The following is a 22162-nucleotide window of genomic DNA, read 5'->3' as shown; positions in this document are numbered from 1 at the left end:
AAGCAGGCGGCGCAGGCACGTGACATCACTGAGGGACGTGCGGGCCGCCCGGCCAGCCTGCCGGCATTATACAGAAGAAATTCGGATATACCCGGTACTATTACTAGTATACTGGAGGGAGCGGTGGGGCGGGGCTAAAGTACAGTGACCGCACCGCCCCACCGCTATTGCCGGCCCCAGCTCCTCCTCCCAGTCCCTCCCCCGGCCCCCGCTCCGTACTGCGCCGGCCTCTGATCAGAGGAAGGGAGATGAGCGCTTCCACAATGGAAGCGCTCATCTCCCTGCCGCATATTACACTGCCGCACACCCCAAAGGCCGGCCCTGAACGAGCCCCCCTTTACGGAGCCTGGCACCCCCCCTGGGGGGCTCGCCCAACTATTTGAGAAGCACTGACCTATACAAACTAAAGCCAGAGTCCCTCCATAACTACAACAGCCACATTGACCTATAAAAACTACAGCCAGAGTTTCCCCATAACTTTGACAGACACCATGCTCTATAAAAACTACAGCAGTGTGCCTCCATAAACTTGACAGAGACAGTGCCATTTCATGGTGACAGCCACAGCGTACCCAGTCAGAAAACCAGTGGTACTGTGGTTGTCATTTATTGGCTGGCACAGAGGGAGGAGTACAAAGACTTACACTTATGGGGGAACTGTAGCTGACAACTTTAAGACTATGAAGACACTGAGGATGATTCTTATAGGGTTACCGTGGCAACCTGGCCCTAATTAGGGCTCTATCGCTAAATGTTATTAGTGCAACACACAGTGTACCGTGTTGCAAAAAAAATAAATGCCAGCCGCAGTGCCCCATAGCAGAGTGGTTTCCATGTTGACCTACGACTTGCAGTCTATATATTGTAATATGCACATCGGCCACCAGAGGGCCTCGCAGCACCACCACCAGCAATGCAATGAAGGTGCTATAACACTGCTTTATTTTAGGAAGTGTTATTGGGCTCACAGATTAGATGACATCCTTGGAACTTAATCCATTCTTTCCGCAGGTTCACACAAGGGCTAAACACCCAATATTTTCTCAGTAAAGGCTGATATCTCCTATCAGTGCATTTGGATAATTAGAAGCCGGCTCAATTTAATAACATCTATCATTCTGGAGACTGCACGCGCAGTAATAACGGCGGGTCTTTGGGGGGGCATTTACTTATTGGAAAGGCAGCAGAAAATGAGAGTGCAGCCCTGGAAAGAGACGTGGAATTACAGCTTTCAATCACGTAACTGGAGCAGGCGTCCTGAGGGTTGAGCGCGCTCTGCGAGGGTATTATAGTCCGCCTGAGCTGCGTGGGGCACACGTATCAACACGCAGGCGGGTCACGTCCGCAGAACAACACGTGATGTTGGCTCACAATTAAGTCACCAGAACTGTGTCACATTTGCCAACCCCTTTGATAGGAGTAAGGTTAAAGGGGTTGTCTCATCATAGACAATGGGGGCATATCGCTAGGCTATGCCCCCATTGTCTTATAGGTGCCGGTCCCACCGATGGGACCCGCACCTATATCGGGAATGTGGCCCCGCAAGGTGTTGGCTGGAGGACTCAGTTCCGACCACCACCAAGCCGCCTCCCTATAGAAGTGAATAGGAGTGCACGGCACATGACCGGCCACTGCTCCCATTCACTTCTTTGGGCTCCACGGAAATAACCAAGCCAGCGCTCGGCTATTTTCGCCGGCCCCATACAAAATGAATGGAGGTCGGCTGCGAAAGCGCGGTGCGCCCTCCTTCACTTTCTTGGCTCCGTTCTCTATATAGTTGCAGGTCCCAGCGGTGGGACCCGCACCTATAAGACAATGGGGGCATATCCTAGCGATATGCCTCCATTGTCTGTAATGAGACAACTCCTTTAAGCTGGGGGGCGTGGATTAACACAGGCCCCAGTAAAATGAATGCCCCGTTGGTGCCCCCTAGTATTAAAAATGTCCAATTAGTGGCCCCTAGTAATAATAATGCCCCAGTAGTGGCCCCCTGGTATTAATAAGGCCCCCAGTATTAATAAGGCCCAATTATAGGCCCCCATTATTAATAAGATCCCCATTAGTGGCCCCCAGTATTAATAATAGCCCCATTAGTGACCCCCAGTATAAATAAGGCCCCATCAGTGGCCCCCAGTATTAATAAGGCCCCCATTAGTGGCCCCCAGTATTAATAATAACCCCATTAGTGACCCCCAGTATTAATAAGGCCCCATTAGTGGCCCCCAGTATTAATAAGGCCCCATTAGTGGCCCTTAGTATTAATAAGGCCCCCATTAGTGTCCCTCAGTATTAATAAGGCCCCATTAATGGCCCCCAGTAAAATTAATGCCCCCATTAGTGCCCCCTAGTATTATTTTTCCTCCATTAGTGGCCCCAGTATTAATAATAGCCCCAATAGAGGACACAGTATTATTAATGCCCCCTTCCCCACGGTGAAAACTCGCTGCTCACTGGATACGCAGGACAGGACCTGTGCTCCATCGTGATGACGTTTCGCAGGTCCTGGTGCTTCCAGTTAATGCTGCAAAACGTCATCGGGCTGGAGCGCAGGTCCTGTCCTCTGCATCCAGTGAGTAGCGAATGTTCACCGCGGCGCCATCAAATGGATGAAGTGAGTCTTAAAAACACTACCATGGTGTTCATGAGCCCTAAGACATGACCTTTCACGTTAATGGGCCTGTGCTACCATGTATATGTTGACTATACCTTTGTTGTGCCAAATATAGGTTTTTAAGGGACATTTACTTATCCGACAGGTAGCAGAATACTAGCACAGTGCTGGAAAGTACATACTGTACCGTCAGCAAAACTAGTGCCAGACTGTCAGAGAAATCCCTGCTAATCTGCATGCAATTATAACGGTCCTATGCTGGATTAGCAGGGATTTCTCTGGCACTAGTTTTGCTGACGGTACAGGATCTCTGGACCATGTCGTCGGTGGAATGGTAGCTGTATGTGCAACGAGCAGCCGCACCCCAGGGCCCTCTATGTTGCACGTCCCAGGTATAGGAATGAAGGTGGTTTAGTGTGGCCTAATTGTCTCTTTATGTGTGTCACGGTGCTCCTACCTGGATACGGCTGGACCCCAAGCTTTGGTTCCAAAGCAATAAATAGGGGAAATAATTGAGGGATTTGAAGAAATAACTTGAGTCCAGATGTTGAGATGAAGTTCAATGGCAGCTTTACTTGAATAAATGTTTCTCCAAACTGTCTCAGGCTTTGTCTTGGTTCCAGCAGGCTTTAGCATTAAACTGGCAGGCAAACTCAACTCTGCTATATCTTTCTCTCTGACACTGCTGTACTGACAGGCAGGCTGTATAACTCAGCTTCTTCTGTATGCTGCACTTCTTCTCTGTAGTCTGACTCTAGGTTATGCCAGGGAACTTTCTTCCTGGCTCCTGAGGCTTTAAGCTTTGGCCTCCATGGCCAGCAGAGCTTAGGGTGCTCTGGCTGGCTTGGGCATGTCCAGCAGAGACGTGCCCCTGCACACCCTTCCCCTATCTAGGAGAGACCTAAACTGGAACTGGTCCCCACCCTTCCTGCAGGAAGTAGGGTTAACCCACTCCTCTACAGAGGGGGGTTTAGAATAGAATGGAGAGTTCCATTCTATCTAAGTATAGCTCTGCCGTGTTTGCTTCCACCTGCTGGTAAACCAGGCATATTAAATGAACAGTTACATAACAACATTATTAGGAATGCACAGCGTGGAGGACCTGGAAATAAATGCATAAGATTACATGAGGTTAATCTAATAAAGATAGTAGCAGGGTGCAAGAGTTGTAATACCACTCTGGGGTGTTACATATGTCTGGATTATTCCTCTGCAGCAAGTTTGGAGACATAAACAAGCAGACAAGTGATACCCCAATTCACCCCAAAAACCAAAAGGAGCATTTTATAATCAGGGGAATTTATAAAGTCTGTTTTTCAGGAGTCTGTGTTGATGTAATTTGTACCAAATTTATCAAATTTGGCACAATGTTTAATAAATTTGGTGCATTTTTAAAGGGATTATTACACATTTGATATAAAAAATGAACATCAGACATCACATAGGACATGACAATCTTTTTCTAACAAAGAACCAGCCCTGTACCTCACATGGACCCAGAGATCTCCACATTCACTGCTCCAATTGCTTCCATAGATTTATTTCAAGCTGGCAGCTCAGGGGGCGTGTCTTTACTGCTGGCGCTCTCTCCCTATTACAGCTCAAGGGCGTGTCCATTCTGCTGCAGTTCTTTTTCCATATCACAGCTCAGGGGATGGCTCCTTTCTGCCGCAGCTCACTCCATATCATAGCTCAGGGGGTGGGTCCTTTCTGCTGCAACTATCTCGTTATAACATCTCAGGGGGCACGTCCCTTCTGCTGCAGCTCTCTCCTTATTGCAGATCAGTGGATGTGACATTTCTGCAGCAGCTCTCTCCCTATCACAGCTTAGTGGGCGTGTCTTTTCTGCAACAGCTCTCTCCCTATCACAGCATAGTGGGCGTGTCTTTTCTGCAACAGCTCTCTCCCTATCACAGTTTAGTGGGCGTGTCTTTTCTGCAACAGCTCTCTCCCTATCACAGCTTAGTGGGCGTGTCTTTTCTGCAACAGCTCTCTCCCTGTAACTGTCACAGGATCTAGCAGTAGATATGACCAGTGGCAGTTCGAGCATGGAATTGAGCTGATAAGATCACCTCAACAGGAGGACATACATATTACTATACAGAGTTAACACCAGGGGGCGCCATTATAATGAAGTAAAGAGAATATTTCCCAACTGGAGCCTTCTTGTAATAGAATATAGATAACAAAAAGTAACTTGTTTTCATGCTGAATTAAATATTAAAATGACATTTGTTGGTGGTACACTCCTACAAACATTTTTATTCTCCGACTGTTTGAAAGGTACATGATGTCAATTGTAGTGAAAGTAATCTTCTTTCCAGTGGCTGTGGTTATGAGTGAACTAATTAGCATCGTTAACCACGCCCCTTTCACACCCACTTTTTAAAACTGGAGTGAGTGGTATAAAAAAGGTTAATGCAAATAAACCCCAAAAGTTGCAAATTGTTAGAATTTTACAAAATTATATTTTGTGTTACAACATGTTATTCTCATTTATTAAGTGTTGCAGACCCTTTTTTTTTCTTTTTCCTTGGCCGACAAGGGGAGGGGAAAGGGTGTGGGCTAGTGATAAAAGGGGTGTGGCTTAGTCATGGAGGGAGGGGTGTTTATTTAGATGCGCCAAAATTCAGGTGCACAACTCTAGTGGTGCACGCCTAATTTATCATCCAGCATCAGCCGCTATGCTAAATCTGGTGAATTTTTATTAGACTACCTAGTCTTAAAGGGCACCTGTCGGCAGAATCATCCTTATTAAACTAAGCACACTTACCTGGCAGGGTTGATCCTGCTGATTAAAATGATCCCTGTCTTGTGAAAATCATTAAAAAAAAACTTTAGATCTTTCTGCACATGAGAGCTTCAGTGCATTGAGGGGAGGGGCCTAGTCCCTCGGTGCAGCCCAGTGCTGGCCACGCCCCCCCGGTGCGCTGAAGCCTTCATTTGCAGAAATAATAAAAGTCTTCTTTCTCCAAAACGTCACAACCGATTTTCACAAGACAGGTATCATTTTAATCAGCAGGATCAACCCCCCCAGGTAGCATGCCTGGTTTGATAGGTGCCCTTTGCACTTACACAGGATTGGTAAATATGCTCCTAATCGCCCCCATTTATTCCTAAAATGAGTCTCTTTTTCTTCATCGGGTGACTTCTCTCTCAATCTTGGCAGAATCTTGCTCAGTGCTCACCCCGCACCTGTTATCAGCAATAAGGACATAATAAGCTCCTATAAATACACTTGACAACTTTAACTAAGGTTTCCAGCCAGTATCTTGGTCGTTTTCCCAGTTTTCCTCTATGCACCAATACCTTCTATTGTTTTCAGCCATCTGCCTGTAAAAGGGCGATCCTGAGAGCGAGCGCTCAGTGGGCCTCCCCTGGTATTTCAGGTGACAGTTATACAGGTGGGGTCCCTTCCCTTTCATGTCGGCATTCACCCCGTGGCATCAGGTTGGGAGGACGATTTGATTTACAGGGCGACTTTTCTTCATGATGATGTCTGGCTATACTGTATATCGTGGTGCAGGCAATCCTGTATATTCCACGTGATGGTAAATGCAGGGTGCTGCCTCATTATGTCAGGGAAGGGGCATCATATGGGTTTGAAATGAAATGGGGTCCGATCGACATCAAAGGGATCTGGTGATACTTTTCTTAGGGCGCATTCACAAACGGCAGATTTTGTGGCAGAAAATTTCACGAATGAAAATCAGTTCCATTCACCTTAATGGGCTTGGAACCCTATTTAAATGAGTCCTCATCTCTTGGCCATGGTGGAGAGCTCTGGAGGACCTGTCCTGTCCTGCGTTACCAAGACAACCTATTAATTGTAGGCCCTGTGCACACGACCGTATGTATTTTGTAGTCCCTTAAATTGCAGATCTGAAAAATATAGATACCGACCGTGTTGCATGCACATCTTTGGTGGACCCTTTGACTTCAAAGGGTCCGTGGTCCGCATTTTGCGGCCAAGTATAGGATATCTTCTGTCTTTCTGCAGAACGGACATATGGATGCAGAAAGCACACAGAGCGACTATACGTCCGTGCTGCGAACTCTGTAAAATGCAGACCAAGGACCTATCTCATTGTGGGAGATTTCAATCTTCCGGATATAGACTGGAAAACCAAAATAGCAAGTTCTACCAGGAGTGCAGATATTCTAAATTCCCTACTGGGGTTATCCCTACAACAAATGGTTGAGGAGCCAACCCGGAGGGAGGCCATTTTGGATTTGATATTCACAAATGGGGATTCGGTATGTGATGTCATTGTGGGCGAGACCTTGGGATCTAGTGATCACCAGTCAGTGTGGTTTAATATAAGAACTGTGAAGGAGTCCCACCACACACAAAAACAAAAGTTTTAGATTTTAGAAAAACAGACTTTTCAAAAATGAAATTAGTCATAAATGAGTCCTTATCAGACTGGAACGGATTACATGGAGTCCAGGAGAAATGGGACTACTTAAAAGGTGCATTATTGAAGGCAACAGAAAATTCAATTAGACTTGTCAGTAAAAGCAAAAAAAGGAAGAGACCACTGTGGTACTCAGCAGAAGTGGCCCAAATCATTAAAAATAAAAAGCTAGCATTTTGTAATTATAAAAAAACCCAGAGCAATGAAGATAAGGAAATCTACAAGATTAGGCAGAAAGAGGCCAAGCAAGTTATAAGAACTTCTAAAGCGCAGGCAGAAGAAAAACTAGCTCAGTCTATGAAAAAAGGGGATAAGACATTCTTCAGATATATAAATGAAAAAAGGAAATTAAAACAAGGAATAACTAAATTAAAAACAAAGGACGGAAGGTATGTAGAAGAGAATAAAGGGCTAGCCGACTGCCTTAATGAATACTTCTGTTCAGTTTTTACAAAAGAAAAAGAAGGAGAAGGACCTCCACTAGAAAGGATGACTAATAAATCGTTTGATGCATGTGTCTTTACAGAGGAAGATGTTCTAAGTTTGCTGTCTAAAGTGAAGACAAATAAATCACAGGGGCCTGATGAGATACACCCAAAATTATTAAAAGAGCTTAGTGGTGAGCTGGCAAAACCGTTAACAGATTTATTTAACCAATCATTAGTAACAGGAGTCGTCCCGGAAGATTGGAAATTGGCAAATGTCGTGCCCATTCACAAGAAAGGTAGTAGGGAGGAATCGAGCAACTATAGACCAGTGAGTCTGACATCAATAGTAGGCAAATTAATGGAAACCCTATTAAAGGATAGGATTGTGGAACATCTAAAATCCCATGGATTGCAAGATGAAAAACAGCATGGGTTTACTTCAGGGAGATCATGTCAAACAAATCTTATAGATTTTTTTGACTGGGTGACTAAAATAATAGACGGTGGAGGTGCAGTAGACATCGCATATCTAGATTTTAGTAAGGCTTTTGACACTGTCCCACATAGAAGACTTATCAATAAACTGCAGTCATTGAGCATGGACTCCCATATTGTTGAGTGGATTAGGCAGTGGCTGAGTGACAGGCAACAGAGGGTTGTAGTCAATGGAGAACATTCAAAACAAGGTCATGTTACCAGTGGGGTTCCACAGGGATCTGTACTGGGACCAATTTTGTTTAATATCTTCATAAGTGATATTGCAAAAGGCCTCGATGGTAAGGTTTGTCTTTTTGCTGATGACACAAAGATATGTAACAGGGTTGATGTTCCTGGAGGGAAACGCCAAATGGAAAAGGATTTAGGAAAACTAGAAGAATGGTCAGAACTCTGGCAACTGAAATTTAATGTGGATAAGTGCAAGATAATGCACCTGGGGCGTAAAAACCCAAGGGCAGAATATAGAATATTCGACACAGTCCTGACCTCAGTATCTGAGGAAAGGGATTTAGGAGTAATTATTTCAGAAGACTTAAAGGTGGGAAGACAATGTAATAAAGCAGCACGAAATGCAAGCAGAATGCTTGGATGTATAGGGAGAGGTATAAGCAGTAGAAAGAGTGAAGTGCTTATGCCGCTGTACAGAACACTGGTGAGACCTCACTTGGAGTATTGTGCACAGTACTGGAGGCCATATCTCCAGAAGGATATAGATACTCTAGAGAGAGTTCAGAGAAGAGCTACTAAACTGGTCCATGGATTGCAGGATAAAACTTACCAGGAAAGGTTAAAAGACCTTAATATGTATAGCTTGGAAGAAAGAAGAGACCGAGGGGATATGATAGAAACTTTTAAATACATAAAGGGAATCAACTCAGTAAAGGAGGAGAGCATATTTAAAAGAAGAAAAACTACCACAAGAGGACACAGTTTTAAATTAGAGGGGCAAAGGTTTAAAAGTAATATAAGGAAGTATTACTTTACTGAGAGGGTAGTGGATGCATGGAATAGCCTTCCTGCAGAAGTGGTAGCTGCAAATACAGTGAAGGAGTTTAAGCATGCATGGGATAGGCATAAGGCCATCCTTCATATAAGATAGGGCCGGGGCTATTCATAGGATTCAGATATATTGGGCAGACTAGATGGGCCAAATGGTTCTTATCTGCCGACACATTCTATGTTTCTATGTTTCTATGTTTCTATTGAAGTCAATGGGTCCGCAAAAACATGCGGACATCACACGGAACTCATCCATATTTTGCAGATCCGCGGTTTGCTGAGTGCAAAATGGACACGACTGTTTGCATGAGGCCTTAATGGACATTGTGCAAAGCTTAATTTCACCTGTGGTGGAGCTGTAGGGAAGCTGGACCTTTAGGCCTCATGCACACAACCGTAGTTCTGGTCCACATCCGAGCTGCAGTTTTTGCGGCTCGGGTGGGGACCCATTCACTTCAAAGGGGCTGCAAAAGATGCGGACAGCACACGAAGTGTGATCTGTTCCGTGGCCCCGCAAAAAATATATATAATGTCCTATTCTTGTACGTTAGGCATTTCTACAATGGGCCACCCATTCCGTTACGCAATTTGCGGACCACAAAAAAACAGAACAGTCGTGTGCATGTAGCCTTACTGACAGGGTTTCCTAAAGATTAAACCTGATCACAGAGTATCTCAGCAGGGAGACACTTTGTGATCAGTTTATTTTCAGGGACTCTTCAAACAACTGCGGTTTGTCCAGGGGCGTAGCTATAGGGGGTGCAGAGGTAGCAGTCGCTTCCGGGCCCAGGAGCCTGAGGGGCCCAAAGACCCTTGTGCCACATACAGTAAGACACTGGCATTATAGAAAGTGCATGCTGGTCAATTTACACCTCTGGCTGGAGGGAAGGGGTTAGGTCAAGAATTTGGCATGAGGGGGAGCCCTTTCAATGTTTGCCTCAGGCAGCGTGCTCCCCTGCCCCTTTCCAACAAGCATTGAGGGAATGGGGACCCAAGCTGAACTCTTGCACTAGGGCCCATGAGCTTTTAGCTATGCCCCTGGGTTTGTCCATAGTGGATACCAAGAAAGGGACCCTCAAAACCTTTTTGTCTGAGCACCTGTACCCCTCTTGATCTGTCCCTCGGTCCTCTTACAGACTAGGATCAGGGTATGGCTAATCAGACTTCTACAGCTCCTATGGATTTGTCTCCAACAGCTGCCCTTGAAGCTTCTGTAGGGCTATAGATTGAGGGGTGTTTAGCCCAAGATCAGATGGTTTTTCAGCCATGGGCCTCACAGTATCATCCACCTAGTCTGGACAGATCTGGGGGTGGTCTGGTCTGGGGTTTGACCAGCATTGCTTGGTATGTGGTGGCAGAGACAGGGTTAACGACCCCCTTCCTTGGCAGGAATGCGCTAGTCCTGCTTCCTGTCTGGAGGGGGGAGTTGTAGTCTAGTGAGTGGGGAGAGAGGAATCAAGTCTATGTGCTCCTTCTCTTCTAAAACCCATATCCCGCAGTGGACACTACAGTCACAATTGCCAGATTATAGTTGCTAGCCAGAGATTCTAGAGAAGGAGACTTTAGCAAGACAGCATACCATTACTTGTCACTTTGCCAGCCTCCATGCCTCGCATCTCGTAAAAGGATTTGCACTGTGTAAGGATTATTGTTGGATGTACTACAACTCATACTTTGCACTCAAGTAAAAAAAGATGTTGATTCTTCTACCTTTCACCTGGTTTCCTGACTCCTACCACAACATACGCTGGCCATTGCACTACCTCACCATCAGACAAGATCCCCAACTACAGGGAGTGCCCCAAAGAAAGAAAAAGAAAACTTGTCCCCCTAGGGAGCAACCTTCTGAGGAAAACTACTGTGACAGATTGTATAGTTAGAGCCACTACCACTCCCATACTCCACCCCGTTTCCTCAAGGGTTCGCCACAACGTTATAACAGAATTTGCCCTGATGTCTTTATATTGGAAGTTCCACTCCCTTCTTCAGGAAGCCTCTTAAATGACTTTATGGTGCTTCCGGCGCATGCCAGAGGACCCTGGTGGACATGTCTGGTCACATCAATGGTCATATCAAGGACATAATGCCATCTAGTCAGTGAATAGACTTCCTGAAGAAGCGTGTGGAACTTGTGATATGAAGACATTTGAGCAAATTCTATTACACTGTTAGATGAGTAAGTCACTTGTGGTGCTGGAAAAATTTTGTAATGTGGCCAACCCCTTTAGCTTTAAAGTTTTTTCATGTTGTTTAATCATTTGGCCCGCTTCTGCTTAAATAACCCTCCTCCTTTGCCATTTGTTAGCAGCAAGTTTTAATTATTGCTCCATGCTGTATTCACGCTTTGAGTTTCTCCATTGTTCCTTGGAATTTGATCTCTGGATAGTCTGGATAGTCTATGAATGCATCACATAATAAGGAACAGTGTCGCATTTTGGCATCAACTACACCAAATCGTCACCTTACACAAGTTTATGAGGCGAAGGAGAGAAGGTGGACTACCATATATATAAAAACTGTAGAGCCAATGAAAAAAAATTGTGGGTCTGGTTTTCTATGGCCCTAGTATAGAGTATAGTCTACAGAGGGGTTTCCTAGAATCGTCTATGATCTCCTCTATCGTTCTCGCTTTTGTTTTTTGGACTCTTCTCCCGGTCAGTCATTTAATGATAGCTGGACGGCCTGAAAATGTTGAGGTAAAACTGAGACATCCCTTATCTGTAAAGCGATCCTGACACTATGAATAATGAAGAGGAAACTCAGTGCAGTAAGATAAGCTAGCCCACAGGATCTCTTTTTTCATGTTGCTTTCTCTGCTGGTCACATGACATATGAAGCAGTAAGTAATTTTTCATGAGGTTTCTCCCAGCAGGACACAGTATCAGGGACAGGTAGAAGTAGAGACAAGATCAGAGTTTAACCATGTGCCCCCTCTTAGGTCTTTTTAATTAAGGGGCCTGGATTCGATTGGCTGGTTTTCATTACACTGCCTATATCGTTACTCGATTCGGCCAAAAGGGGTGATAGTCAAGGTTGAAAAAAAAGGGTACATTTCCATAAATAAGTGATGGCCCCGAAAAAGAATAAAACACAGAGCCAAGATGAAATCCAAGAGGGTGATGAGGACGAGGACTTCAAGAGGAGGTCAGCTAATGTGAAGAGCAAGAAGAAGAAAAAGTCATCGAGTCGCACAGCTAGTCACAGTAAGGAGAAAAAAGGAGTAACGAAAAGAGAGCATCTATTGGAAGAAGAAGAAGAGGATAACAAAGGAGAACCTTTGAAGAGAAAAGGGCAAGTAAAGTTATCAAAACACAGAGATGAAGAACTGCAACTTGAAGAGGAAGAAGATTTTTTAGAAGAAGATAAGAAAGCAAAACCAGTAAAATCTCCGCTACGCAAGTCAGCAAAGAAGGGAAATTTCCAAGCAAAGTTATTGAAATACAGAGAGGAAGCCCCCTATTATGAAGAGGTAGAAGAACTTTTAGAAGAAGATAAAGAAGAACAGGATAACAAAGCAGAACCAGTAAAAAGCCCACTACGCAAGTCAAAAAAGGAGGGGAAAGTCCATGTAAAGTTATCTAAGTTCAAAAAAGAAGCCCCGCTTTACGAAGATGAAGAAGAACTTTTAGAAGATGAAGATGACTTTATAGAACCTGACCTCAAAACAATTAAGGAAAAAAATAATAATGACATGAAAGAGAAGCGTAAAAAAAAGAAAGATGAGGAGGAAGAAGAGGAAGAGGAACTTGACAACGAAGAAGATGAGGAAGTTTTAGAGAAGAAAAAGAAGAAGAAATCTGGAAAAAATGATGATGGGAAGAAGAAGAAGAAAAAGAAAAAGGAAGATGACGAGGAAGAGATCTCAGATGAAGATGAAGAGGACAGGAGCTCAAAGAAGAAAAAGTCCAAGAAGTCCGGCAAGGAATCGGACAAGAAGAAAGAGAAGAGCGATAAGTCGAAGAAACCTAAAAAGTTGAGTTACCTTGAGTTGTATGAACAGGAACTTCTTCAGTACCACTCTGAATCTTCAAATGAAGAAGAGGATGACTACAACAAGAAGAAAGGTTAGTGATATAGGTGTGAACACTTTACCAGAAGCAATTTCATTGCTGAATCGTCTTATTGTATACATCCCCCAAATACTATTGGTGACCTGTTACATGGCTATAATCACATTTGTTGGTAACCCCTTAAACATTTGTACTGGGAGAGAAAGGCAGAATATGAGTCTTAAATTTCACCAGTAGTTGCTATTACTCAATTGTATTATTATGGCCTTTTATAATCTATGGCCAGAGACTGAGGCTGTGGAGGATCCTGGGTTTCCATTTGAATTAATTGACCTCCATTGAGTTTTAGGGGTGCTATGTTATAGTAGGACATGCTGTATGAGGTCCATACCATCATCTTTCTCCTGTGGAATGGCAACTTGAAAACTTGTTGTCAGAGGACCTTAATAAGACATTCCCCTTCATTGTTATTGCAGTTTCCTGTTCACTACCTCCCAAAAATGGAGCATGGACTTAATGTGGACATATATGTTAACAGATGGACAATTTTGACAGTGGAAATTATCACTATATGTCTGACCCCGATCAGCAATTATTTTCACTATGACTAGAAAGTTTGCCGCCATTGACCCCAGTGTTATTAGGTGGACACTTCTCAGTAAAGGGACATTCATAGAAGAATGATGACATGATGGAGCATCTTCTTCTGCATGTGTCCATAATCTCTGCTTGCTGTCAGTGAATGGAAATATTCTTGTTTTCCAGGAGAGACTGAAATCAGCAGGTCTTATTATACTTTTCACAACTGTGAGTTTGTAGCAATGTGTCAGTATAGGTAACTTATATTAGCTAAATGCGGATCTCACTCACATCCTGGTCTCCAGGCTGATTGTTTTTACCTGCACTAATACACAGTATCAAGCCCACGTCAACCTTTTTACAACTGTAGGCAGTTAATAATAGAGGACAGCTCGTCAGTTCTTAATGCATGTATTGTATATAAATTCATATTTCACCAACTCCTTTTGGGCATTGTTTCGCCATCTACAGTGGTTATCGCCATATCTGGACTCTTCACATGTGTATACGATAGGCAATATTTGTTGTTTGGATGCTCTTCTAAGATGGGATTGGTTTTACTATCTCTGTAAAACAACTTTCCTGCATGCAAATTGTGCCAGCTGTGAAATTTAGGGCAAATCTCTAATTGTAGTGTCACCCAGTATTCATCTAATAGTGGCAGTGTCCACGTAGTAGTGCCACGCAGTGCTCAGATTCATAGTGTCATACAATCCAAATTATTAATATTCCAAGGTTCAGCAAGCAGCAGCACTCCAACTGTTGTGAACCTATGACTCCCAGCATGCTCTATTAACCTGTTTGCCTGCTTGGAGTTGTAGTTTTGCAACGGCTATAGTGCTGCAGGTTGCTGATCCCAGTATTCCAATAATAGTTCTAAAACAATGACTGATCCTAATGTGCAAATTATATTTCCATAAAATGCTTAAATATTGGCATTGATTTGCCAATAATAGTGTTATATCCTATCCCAATAAAAGTGCCATGTGATACTCAAATAATACCACCATAAAATATACAATTCATAGTACCATGCAGTGCCTAAATAATAGTGTTATATCATATTCCAATAATGGTGCCCTGCAATATCCAAAGGATACCACCATAAAATGAGAAATTAATAGTGCCACACAGTGCAAAATTAATAGTACTATACAATAGTGCTCTGTGATATTCAAATAATACCTTCATAAAATGTACAATTAATAGTGCCATACAGTGTCCAAATAATAGTGTTATATCATATCCTAATAGTGCCCTATGATACTTAACTTATACCATCCTAAAATGTACAATTAATAGTGGCATGATGCCCAAATTTATATCATATCCTAATAAGAGTGCCCTGCAATATCCAAAGAATACCACCATAAAATGAGCAATGAATAGTGTCACACAGTGCCCAAATAATCATGTTATACAATACCCTAATAATAGTGTTCTGTGATACTCAAATAATGTCACCATAAAATGTAAAATTAATAGTGTCAGGACGCCCAAATAATAGAGTTATATCATATCCTAAACACAGTGCTCTATGTGCTCAAATAATACCATCATAAAATGTACAATAGTGCCATACAGTGCCCAAATCATAGTGTTATGTCATATCCTAATAATATATCCAAAGAATCTCACCGTAAAATGAGCAATTCCTAGTGCCACACAGTGCCCAAATAATAGTGGTATATCATATCCTAATATTGGTGCTCTGTGATACTCAAATAATACCACCATAACATGTACAATAGTGCCATACAGTGCCCAAATTATAGTGTTATATCATATCCTAATAATGGTGCTCTGTGATACTCAAAAATTACCACCATAACATGTACAATAGTGCCATACAGTGCCCAAATTATAGCGTTATATCATATCCTAATAATGGTGCTCTGTGATACTCAAATAATACCACCATAACATGCACAATAGTGCCATACAGTGCCCAAATTATAGCGTTATATCATATCCTAATAATGGTGCTCTGTGATACTCAAAAATTACCACCATAACATGTACAATAGTGCCATACAGTGCCCAAATTATAGCGTTATATCATATCCTAATAATGGTGCTCTGTGATACTCAAATAATACCACCATAACATGTACAATAGTGCCATACAGTGCCAAATTATAGCATTATATCATATCCTAATAATAGTGCTCTACAACATGCAAAGAATACCACCATAATTAATATTATACAGAAAATAGGTGCGTACGGAATCGTCCCTGTACAGAATGTGTGCAGATCCCTTCTTTCAGACCATGTGTTGGTGTGATGGCTCAGCGCCCTGCACTGTGTATAGTTAGTGCCAAGTACCTGACCTGGCACAGCCTAATCTCTTGTGTCAAGGCTGTACCAAGATTAATCACTAGAGATAAAAAAGTTTATTTTCCAGGAAAGTGACACATACGATGCCAGGCGCCATCACGCAATGTCCTTTCTAGCCTGGGGGTTAGCCAGAGCTACCTGGCTGTTTGTGCCTCTTGTCCCATAGGAATGTGCTGCTTTGTGCAATGGATGTGGTGTCTCTGATGAGAACAGTATTCCATAGAAAACAATGGCATAGGGGTGAGCGAGTTGGTTCTACGAACACAAATAGATTCATTAGCAAGAGTTCTTTACCTGTGAAGGACTGTCCCCACAGGTGAAGAAGCGTCCACCTGTCTGTTGATTAACAGGGTGAGATATTTCACCAAGCCCTGACATTCACGTGCCTGTGCAACTTCTCAGAGTAGCTCAGGACCCCCCCCTCCTCCCAAGTAGCTCAGAACCCCCTCTCTATGAGCCAGAAGGGAGACTTACCCTAAGACAAGCGCCTGCTTTGTAAGACCCATCTCCTCTATGCGTTACATGTCAGCCATCTAATTGAATGAGCAACATGTAATACTGCATTTCACCTGCAGTGGCCGCTGTAGGGAAAGTGTGTAGCTAGAGATGGCTACTCCCCGATTGCTGAAGAATACAGAAACTGGACCTACAAAACTATGATTTTGTTTCTACTCAGTCATTCAGATTTGCTTTGGCATTTTGGGACTCTTACAGATCATCAGCAATTACATTTATTACTTTTTCACATGAGTGAAATGGGTGTCGGGTTATCTCTCAGGTTCCTTTTTTTAAATATTAATTTAAAGATGTTCACTTTTCACAGTCCCTTTTGGTCAAAAGGGTGCCCTTAAGAATAAGCTGATCATAGGGTACTGCAGGGAACCCCACTGATTGACTGGAATCTTTGTGGAAATCTTCAAGCCAGTGTTCAGTTTTCCAGCAGCACCACCACAGGGGAAATGAAGCATTACACATTTTGCTGTGAAATCAGTGGGCTGTCCATGTACATAATATACATTCTGGGTCCTCCAGAGTGAGAGATCCTCTCTGTAGGTGCTCTGGCTAATAAGAGATGCTTCTGAAATGGGGATCCCCATGTAGTAACTCGGATGTATTGACTCTACTTTGACATTTGTATTAACCTTTTTAGTGATTTTGATTGTGTGTTTTTTCTTCTTCTTACTTTCTAATTTTATAATGATGTGCACATGACTGTTTTGTTTGGGTTCTCCACCTTTTGTTGTACTGATATGACTTTTAGACCCTTCTTGACATCCACAGTACATGTACGGTGGATGTCAGGTCTTTAGAGAAGGCGCTTGCTCAGGAGCTGAGAGGGTGCCATAGCTGGTGTGTACCTGCTGTTTCACACTTCAGACATCTGCCGACTGTGCCATGATCGGAGAAAACTCCGATCATAGACATTTATCCCCTCAGGTCAATTGCGACCATGGCATCTGAGTAATCTTTAACTGTTAGCGGGCTGCTTCTGGTGACTGAAGACCCTACAAGATTGTGGGAGCCATTTGGTTGCTATGTCAGCCAGGAGCCTTCTGAAGGCTCCTAGGCCCACCATAGTAAAGGCAGGGCTTAATAGGAACATCGGAGTTAGCCACAGAATGTGATTCTGAACCATTACAGTTTATAGTTTAAGCCAGGAATTCCCAACCTGTGGCCCTCCAGCTGTTGCAAAACTACAACAACTCCTAGCATGCCTGGACAGCCTACAGCTATGTTGGGAGTTTTACAACAGCTGGATGGCTGCAAGTTGGGTATCCCTGGTATAAGTGATCTAATGATTGTATGCTCAAGTCCCTAGGATCCAAAAAGAAAGTGAAAAGATGAAAAAATAATTCAAATCACCTCCAACATCATTGGTATCGCCGCGTGCAAAAAAGACCTCCAAATTATTAAAATATAAAAGTATTTATCCCATACAGTGAACGGGGAAAAAAATCTAAATGGCAGAATTTTTTGGTCAATTTGCCTCCCAAAATTTTTTAACAAAAGGTGATCAAAAGGTCATACATGCCCCAAAATGTTATCAATAAAAACTAAATCTCTCCCCACTAAATAGAGCCTTTACATAGCTCCATAGACAGAATACACGTGTCAGAATAATGAGATGCAAATAAAAAAATATATAAATTTTTTTAAGTATTATAACATTAACAAAAACTTTATAACTTTGGTATTGCTGTAATTGTATTGACCATTGAACAAAGCTAATGTGTAATTTTTACTGCACAGTGAACACTATAACCCATTAATAAAATTTTCCATCTTCTCATTACATCATATGAAATATTAAATATATAATAAGCATAACTTGTCCCACAAAAAAACAAGTCTTTATATAGTTATGTGAATGGAAAAGTAAAAAAAGTTATAGAAGGCAGAGTGTAAAAGATAAAAAAAAAAGGAAAATGGTTGTGTTGGGGGGGGGTTAAACAAGTTACGTTTTAAAGCCATTGCTTCACTTTGATGTAACAGTATGTTGAGGCTTCTTGACCTAATATTATGATTGTGTGAACTCTGATCCCAGCAGTTAACCACTGTACAACATGGTAGGATCTCCTTGTTGCCTATGGGAGGTCAGCAATGAACAGTGTACAAAAAAATTGTGAATTGTTACTAGTTCCCCCAGGGCCGGTTCTAGGTAAAATCGGGCCCTGGGGCGAAAAACAATAAGGGCCCCCCCCCCCCATGATACTTGATAACTTTTACAGAAGAAACTGTATATTGTGGGGCACAGTGTATGCTATATGTGTATAGTATAAACATATTTCATATGAAAACTTACAATTACTTGGCTTGACCCTTGGGGATCTCGGACACTTCCACACTTTGTCCGGGGCTCGGCGGAGCTGATGTGTTTTATCCTAATGAGAAAAATTTCATAATAAGGATTTGGAGAAGGGGCAGAGGGATAGCAGAGCAGGGAGAGGCTGGTGCTGCTACTAGGGGGTCATACCATGGGGGAGTAATAAAGCCCACCATATTTCTCCTTATAATGTGACAGTGCAAATAATGTGTCCCAGTATAAAATGCCCCTATACAGAGCCCCCATATAAAATAACAGATCTTTGTGGCCTCAGTAGATGCCCCTATAGTGCCCACCAATAATGTGCCAGTAAGAAGTGCCCCCAATGTGCCAGTAATAAGTGCCCCATAGATGCCCCCAATAATGTGCAAATAGCCTGAGCCCCCGCTATCATGTGCCAGTAGCCTGAGCCCCCCCTGTCATGTGCCAGTAGCCTGAACCCCCCATCAACATGTGCCAGTAGCCATAGGCCCCCCTATCATGTGCCAGTGGCCATAGGCCCCCCCTATCATGTGCCAGTGGCCATAGGACCCCCAACATGAGCCGGTAGCCATAGGCCCCCCAACATGTGCCAGTAGCCATAGGCCCCCCTATATCATGTGCCAGTAGCCAGAGCCCCCCTATATCATGTGCCAGTAGCCAGAGCCCCCTATATCATGTGCCAATAGCCAGAGCCCCCCCTATATCATGTACCAGTAGCCATAGGCCCCCCTATCATGTGCCAGTAGCCATAGGCCACCCCTATCATGTGCCAGTAGTCAGAGCCCCCCCTATCATGTTCCAGTAGCCTGAGCCCCCCCTATCATGTGCCAGTAGCCTGAGCCCCCCATCAACATGTGCCAGTAGCTATAGGCCCCCCCTATCATGTGCCGGTAGCCTGAGCCCCCCCATCCTTGGCAGCGATGTGATGCAGGCCTCTTCCGGCCTGTCTCCAGCGCTGTACGGCTCAGGGCTCAGGCGGCGCGATGACATCATCGCGCCGCCTGCGCCGGCCTCTGATGGGTTGCCGGCCTAGTGCCTGCAGCCTATCAGAGGAAGGGGAAAGGACACACCTCTCCCACCCCTGCCGCACAGCCATCTGTATCGCTGTCCTGAGGATGACGATACAGATGACTGGAGATGAGCGCTTCCACAATGGAAGCTCTCATCTCCCTGTGTGACTGTCCTGCCTATAGTTAGTTGCGGGCCGGTGCGGGGGGGGGGGGGGCCCTAAGGATTGCCCCCCTTGCCTCTATGGAAGCAGTTCCCCTAAGATCACATAAATAAAAATGAACACCAAAAAAAGTAAAAATCATAATTTCTGCAAAAAAAATTAAAAAATTTGTCCTGCAACTGAATTAAAAAGTTAATAGTTCCACAATGACTAGGTCAAAAATCCAAAAAGTTTGTGTGGTCTTGAAGGCCAAAACTGTCTTGGTCCTAAAGCAGCTAATATGAAATGACTAAAAGGGACACTACCATCAAAACAATTTTCATCACATCTTTGCAACCTACATGTGAATATTTACAAAAAACAGGTAGATGTTTTTTGAATGACAGTCTCCTTAAACTCTCTATCAGACCATCATTGTGACCAGAGGGGGCCTCCTTTAGAGCAGTGTTTCCCAACCAGTGTGCCTCCAGCTGTTGCAAAACTACAACTCCCAGCATGCCCGCACAGCCAAAGGCTGTCCAGGCATGCTGGGAGTTGTAGTTTTGCAACAGCTGGAGGCACACTGGTTGGGAAACACTGCTTTAGAGCATACTACAAAAGACTCATATAGGTGAGGGTCTAACCTTTATGTCTTTTTGACGATAAAACCAATTGTTTTAACCTTTTTTCACTCTATCCACAATATACATCAGAATAAATATAATTCCCTAAAAATAAACTTCCAAGGGTTAAAAGATAATTTGAACTGGGTATTAGAGGGTTTTGTTTTAGGTAATTTTATTAAAAGTTCTTTCTATATTGCTGTATAAATTTGTTATGTTATAATTTACAGCATCACACATAACACTAATCAATTCAGTGCTCCTCTGCAGGCTTCTTTATCTAGGCCTATCAAGAGAACAATAGAGCTGTCATACTGTTATCCCAATTCTACACCTACTATTATTACAAAGATTACCCTTCAGATAACATCTTCCCCTCACAGCAGCAGTATACTAACAATGGCTTACCGGTCTATTTAGAAGGTCTTACTATTTATGCTGACTCCTTCAGAAGGGCAATGTTTTGTGTTTTATTTTTAGTGGTACAGTACTGCCAAATTGAAACAAAAACAACCAAAAACTCTAAAAAATATATTTATTGAGTTTAAAAATAGCCCTTTTTAATGAAAATGTCCTTCTAGTAAAGTTGCAGTTTTAAATCATTATTTACTAGTCTGGCACTGGGTATGTTTTTTAATTTTAATATTGCAAGATTAAAAAAATAAGTAAAAAGAATGGATTCCTTTTTCCGATTTTGGGTGATTGTGTCAGGCTATGAGTGTGGCTTGGGTTGGCCTTCTTGGTGTGTTTTTTTTAATAAACTTAGTGTTTTTTTTAACATTTAGTGCTCTATTGGTCATTTATCAAACTGGTGTAAAGTAGAAGTGGCTTAGTTGCTGATAGCAACCAATCAGATTCCACCTTTCATTTTGGACAGCTCGGCAAATGAAAGAAGGGATCTGATTGGTTTCTACTTTACACCAGTTTGATAAATAACCCCCTATGTGTATATACAGCATGATTAGATAGATAGATAGATAGATAAATATAGATGATAGATAGATAGATGTGTCCCAGTGGTCAGAGGAATACCTGGGTGGCATATGTTTTGAAAGGGAGGATAAATGGTTTCTTCCTGCGTACATTAGTGACAGCTAGAATTATGTAGCGTCCTATCTGGAAAAAAAGTGGGAACCTAAAGGACCATCAATCCACACAGCGAGATATTTGCTAAATTACCAGGAAAAATGCACTAGTATGTTCTTGGAAAATGCCCCAAAGTAAGTTGAGTACATGCATTGCTCTAAATGTACGTGTTTTAGAAGTTTTAGAAGAAAAGAGGGAATGGCCGAAAAGAGTAAAAAAGAGTAAAATGTGTTATGCTATTTGGTGCAAAAATTTGGTGTACATAAACCATAAAGCTGTACCAAGTTTATCATGCCCCCAAAAAGTATTGATTTTACAACAATACTGATACATCTCCAACGTTCTCAATTGTATATAGGTCACGGATCCTGTAAAAACCATGGCCACGTCTCAGTGTGAACACAGCCTAATTCTATTGATGGTTCATATTTTGTCTTCTTTGTAGTCTATGAAGTGGTCACTATAACCGGAGATGTGCGAGGAGCGGGAACCGACGCTAATGTCTTTGTTACCCTGTTTGGAGAGTTCGGGATTACTCCAAAGATTCATCTCACCAGCAAGTATGTATTAGTAAGAAGGAAGAGGAAGGTGTCAGGCCTCTGTAGGCAGCAGAA

At 42.9% G+C, this 22162-nt stretch overlaps 1 protein-coding gene across 2 annotated transcripts in view; it reads left to right on the top strand.

Moving 5' to 3' along the window:
* Positions 1-22162, top strand: part of LOXHD1 (lipoxygenase homology PLAT domains 1) — a 209777-nt gene that overhangs the window by 74905 nt on the left and 112710 nt on the right. For both annotated transcript variants that reach the window (XM_044292627.1, XM_044292628.1), the window contains exon 8: positions 21994-22108. In XM_044292627.1, coding sequence (XP_044148562.1) covers positions 21994-22108 — 115 coding nt within the window. The remainder of the gene's footprint in view (positions 1-21993; positions 22109-22162) is intronic.

This window comes from Bufo gargarizans, chromosome 1 (assembly GCF_014858855.1).
Source record: "Bufo gargarizans isolate SCDJY-AF-19 chromosome 1, ASM1485885v1, whole genome shotgun sequence".
NCBI classification, from domain to species: domain Eukaryota; kingdom Metazoa; phylum Chordata; class Amphibia; order Anura; family Bufonidae; genus Bufo; species Bufo gargarizans.
Note: the sequence above shows the minus strand (reverse complement) of the source record. Positions and strands in the feature narration are given on the sequence as shown.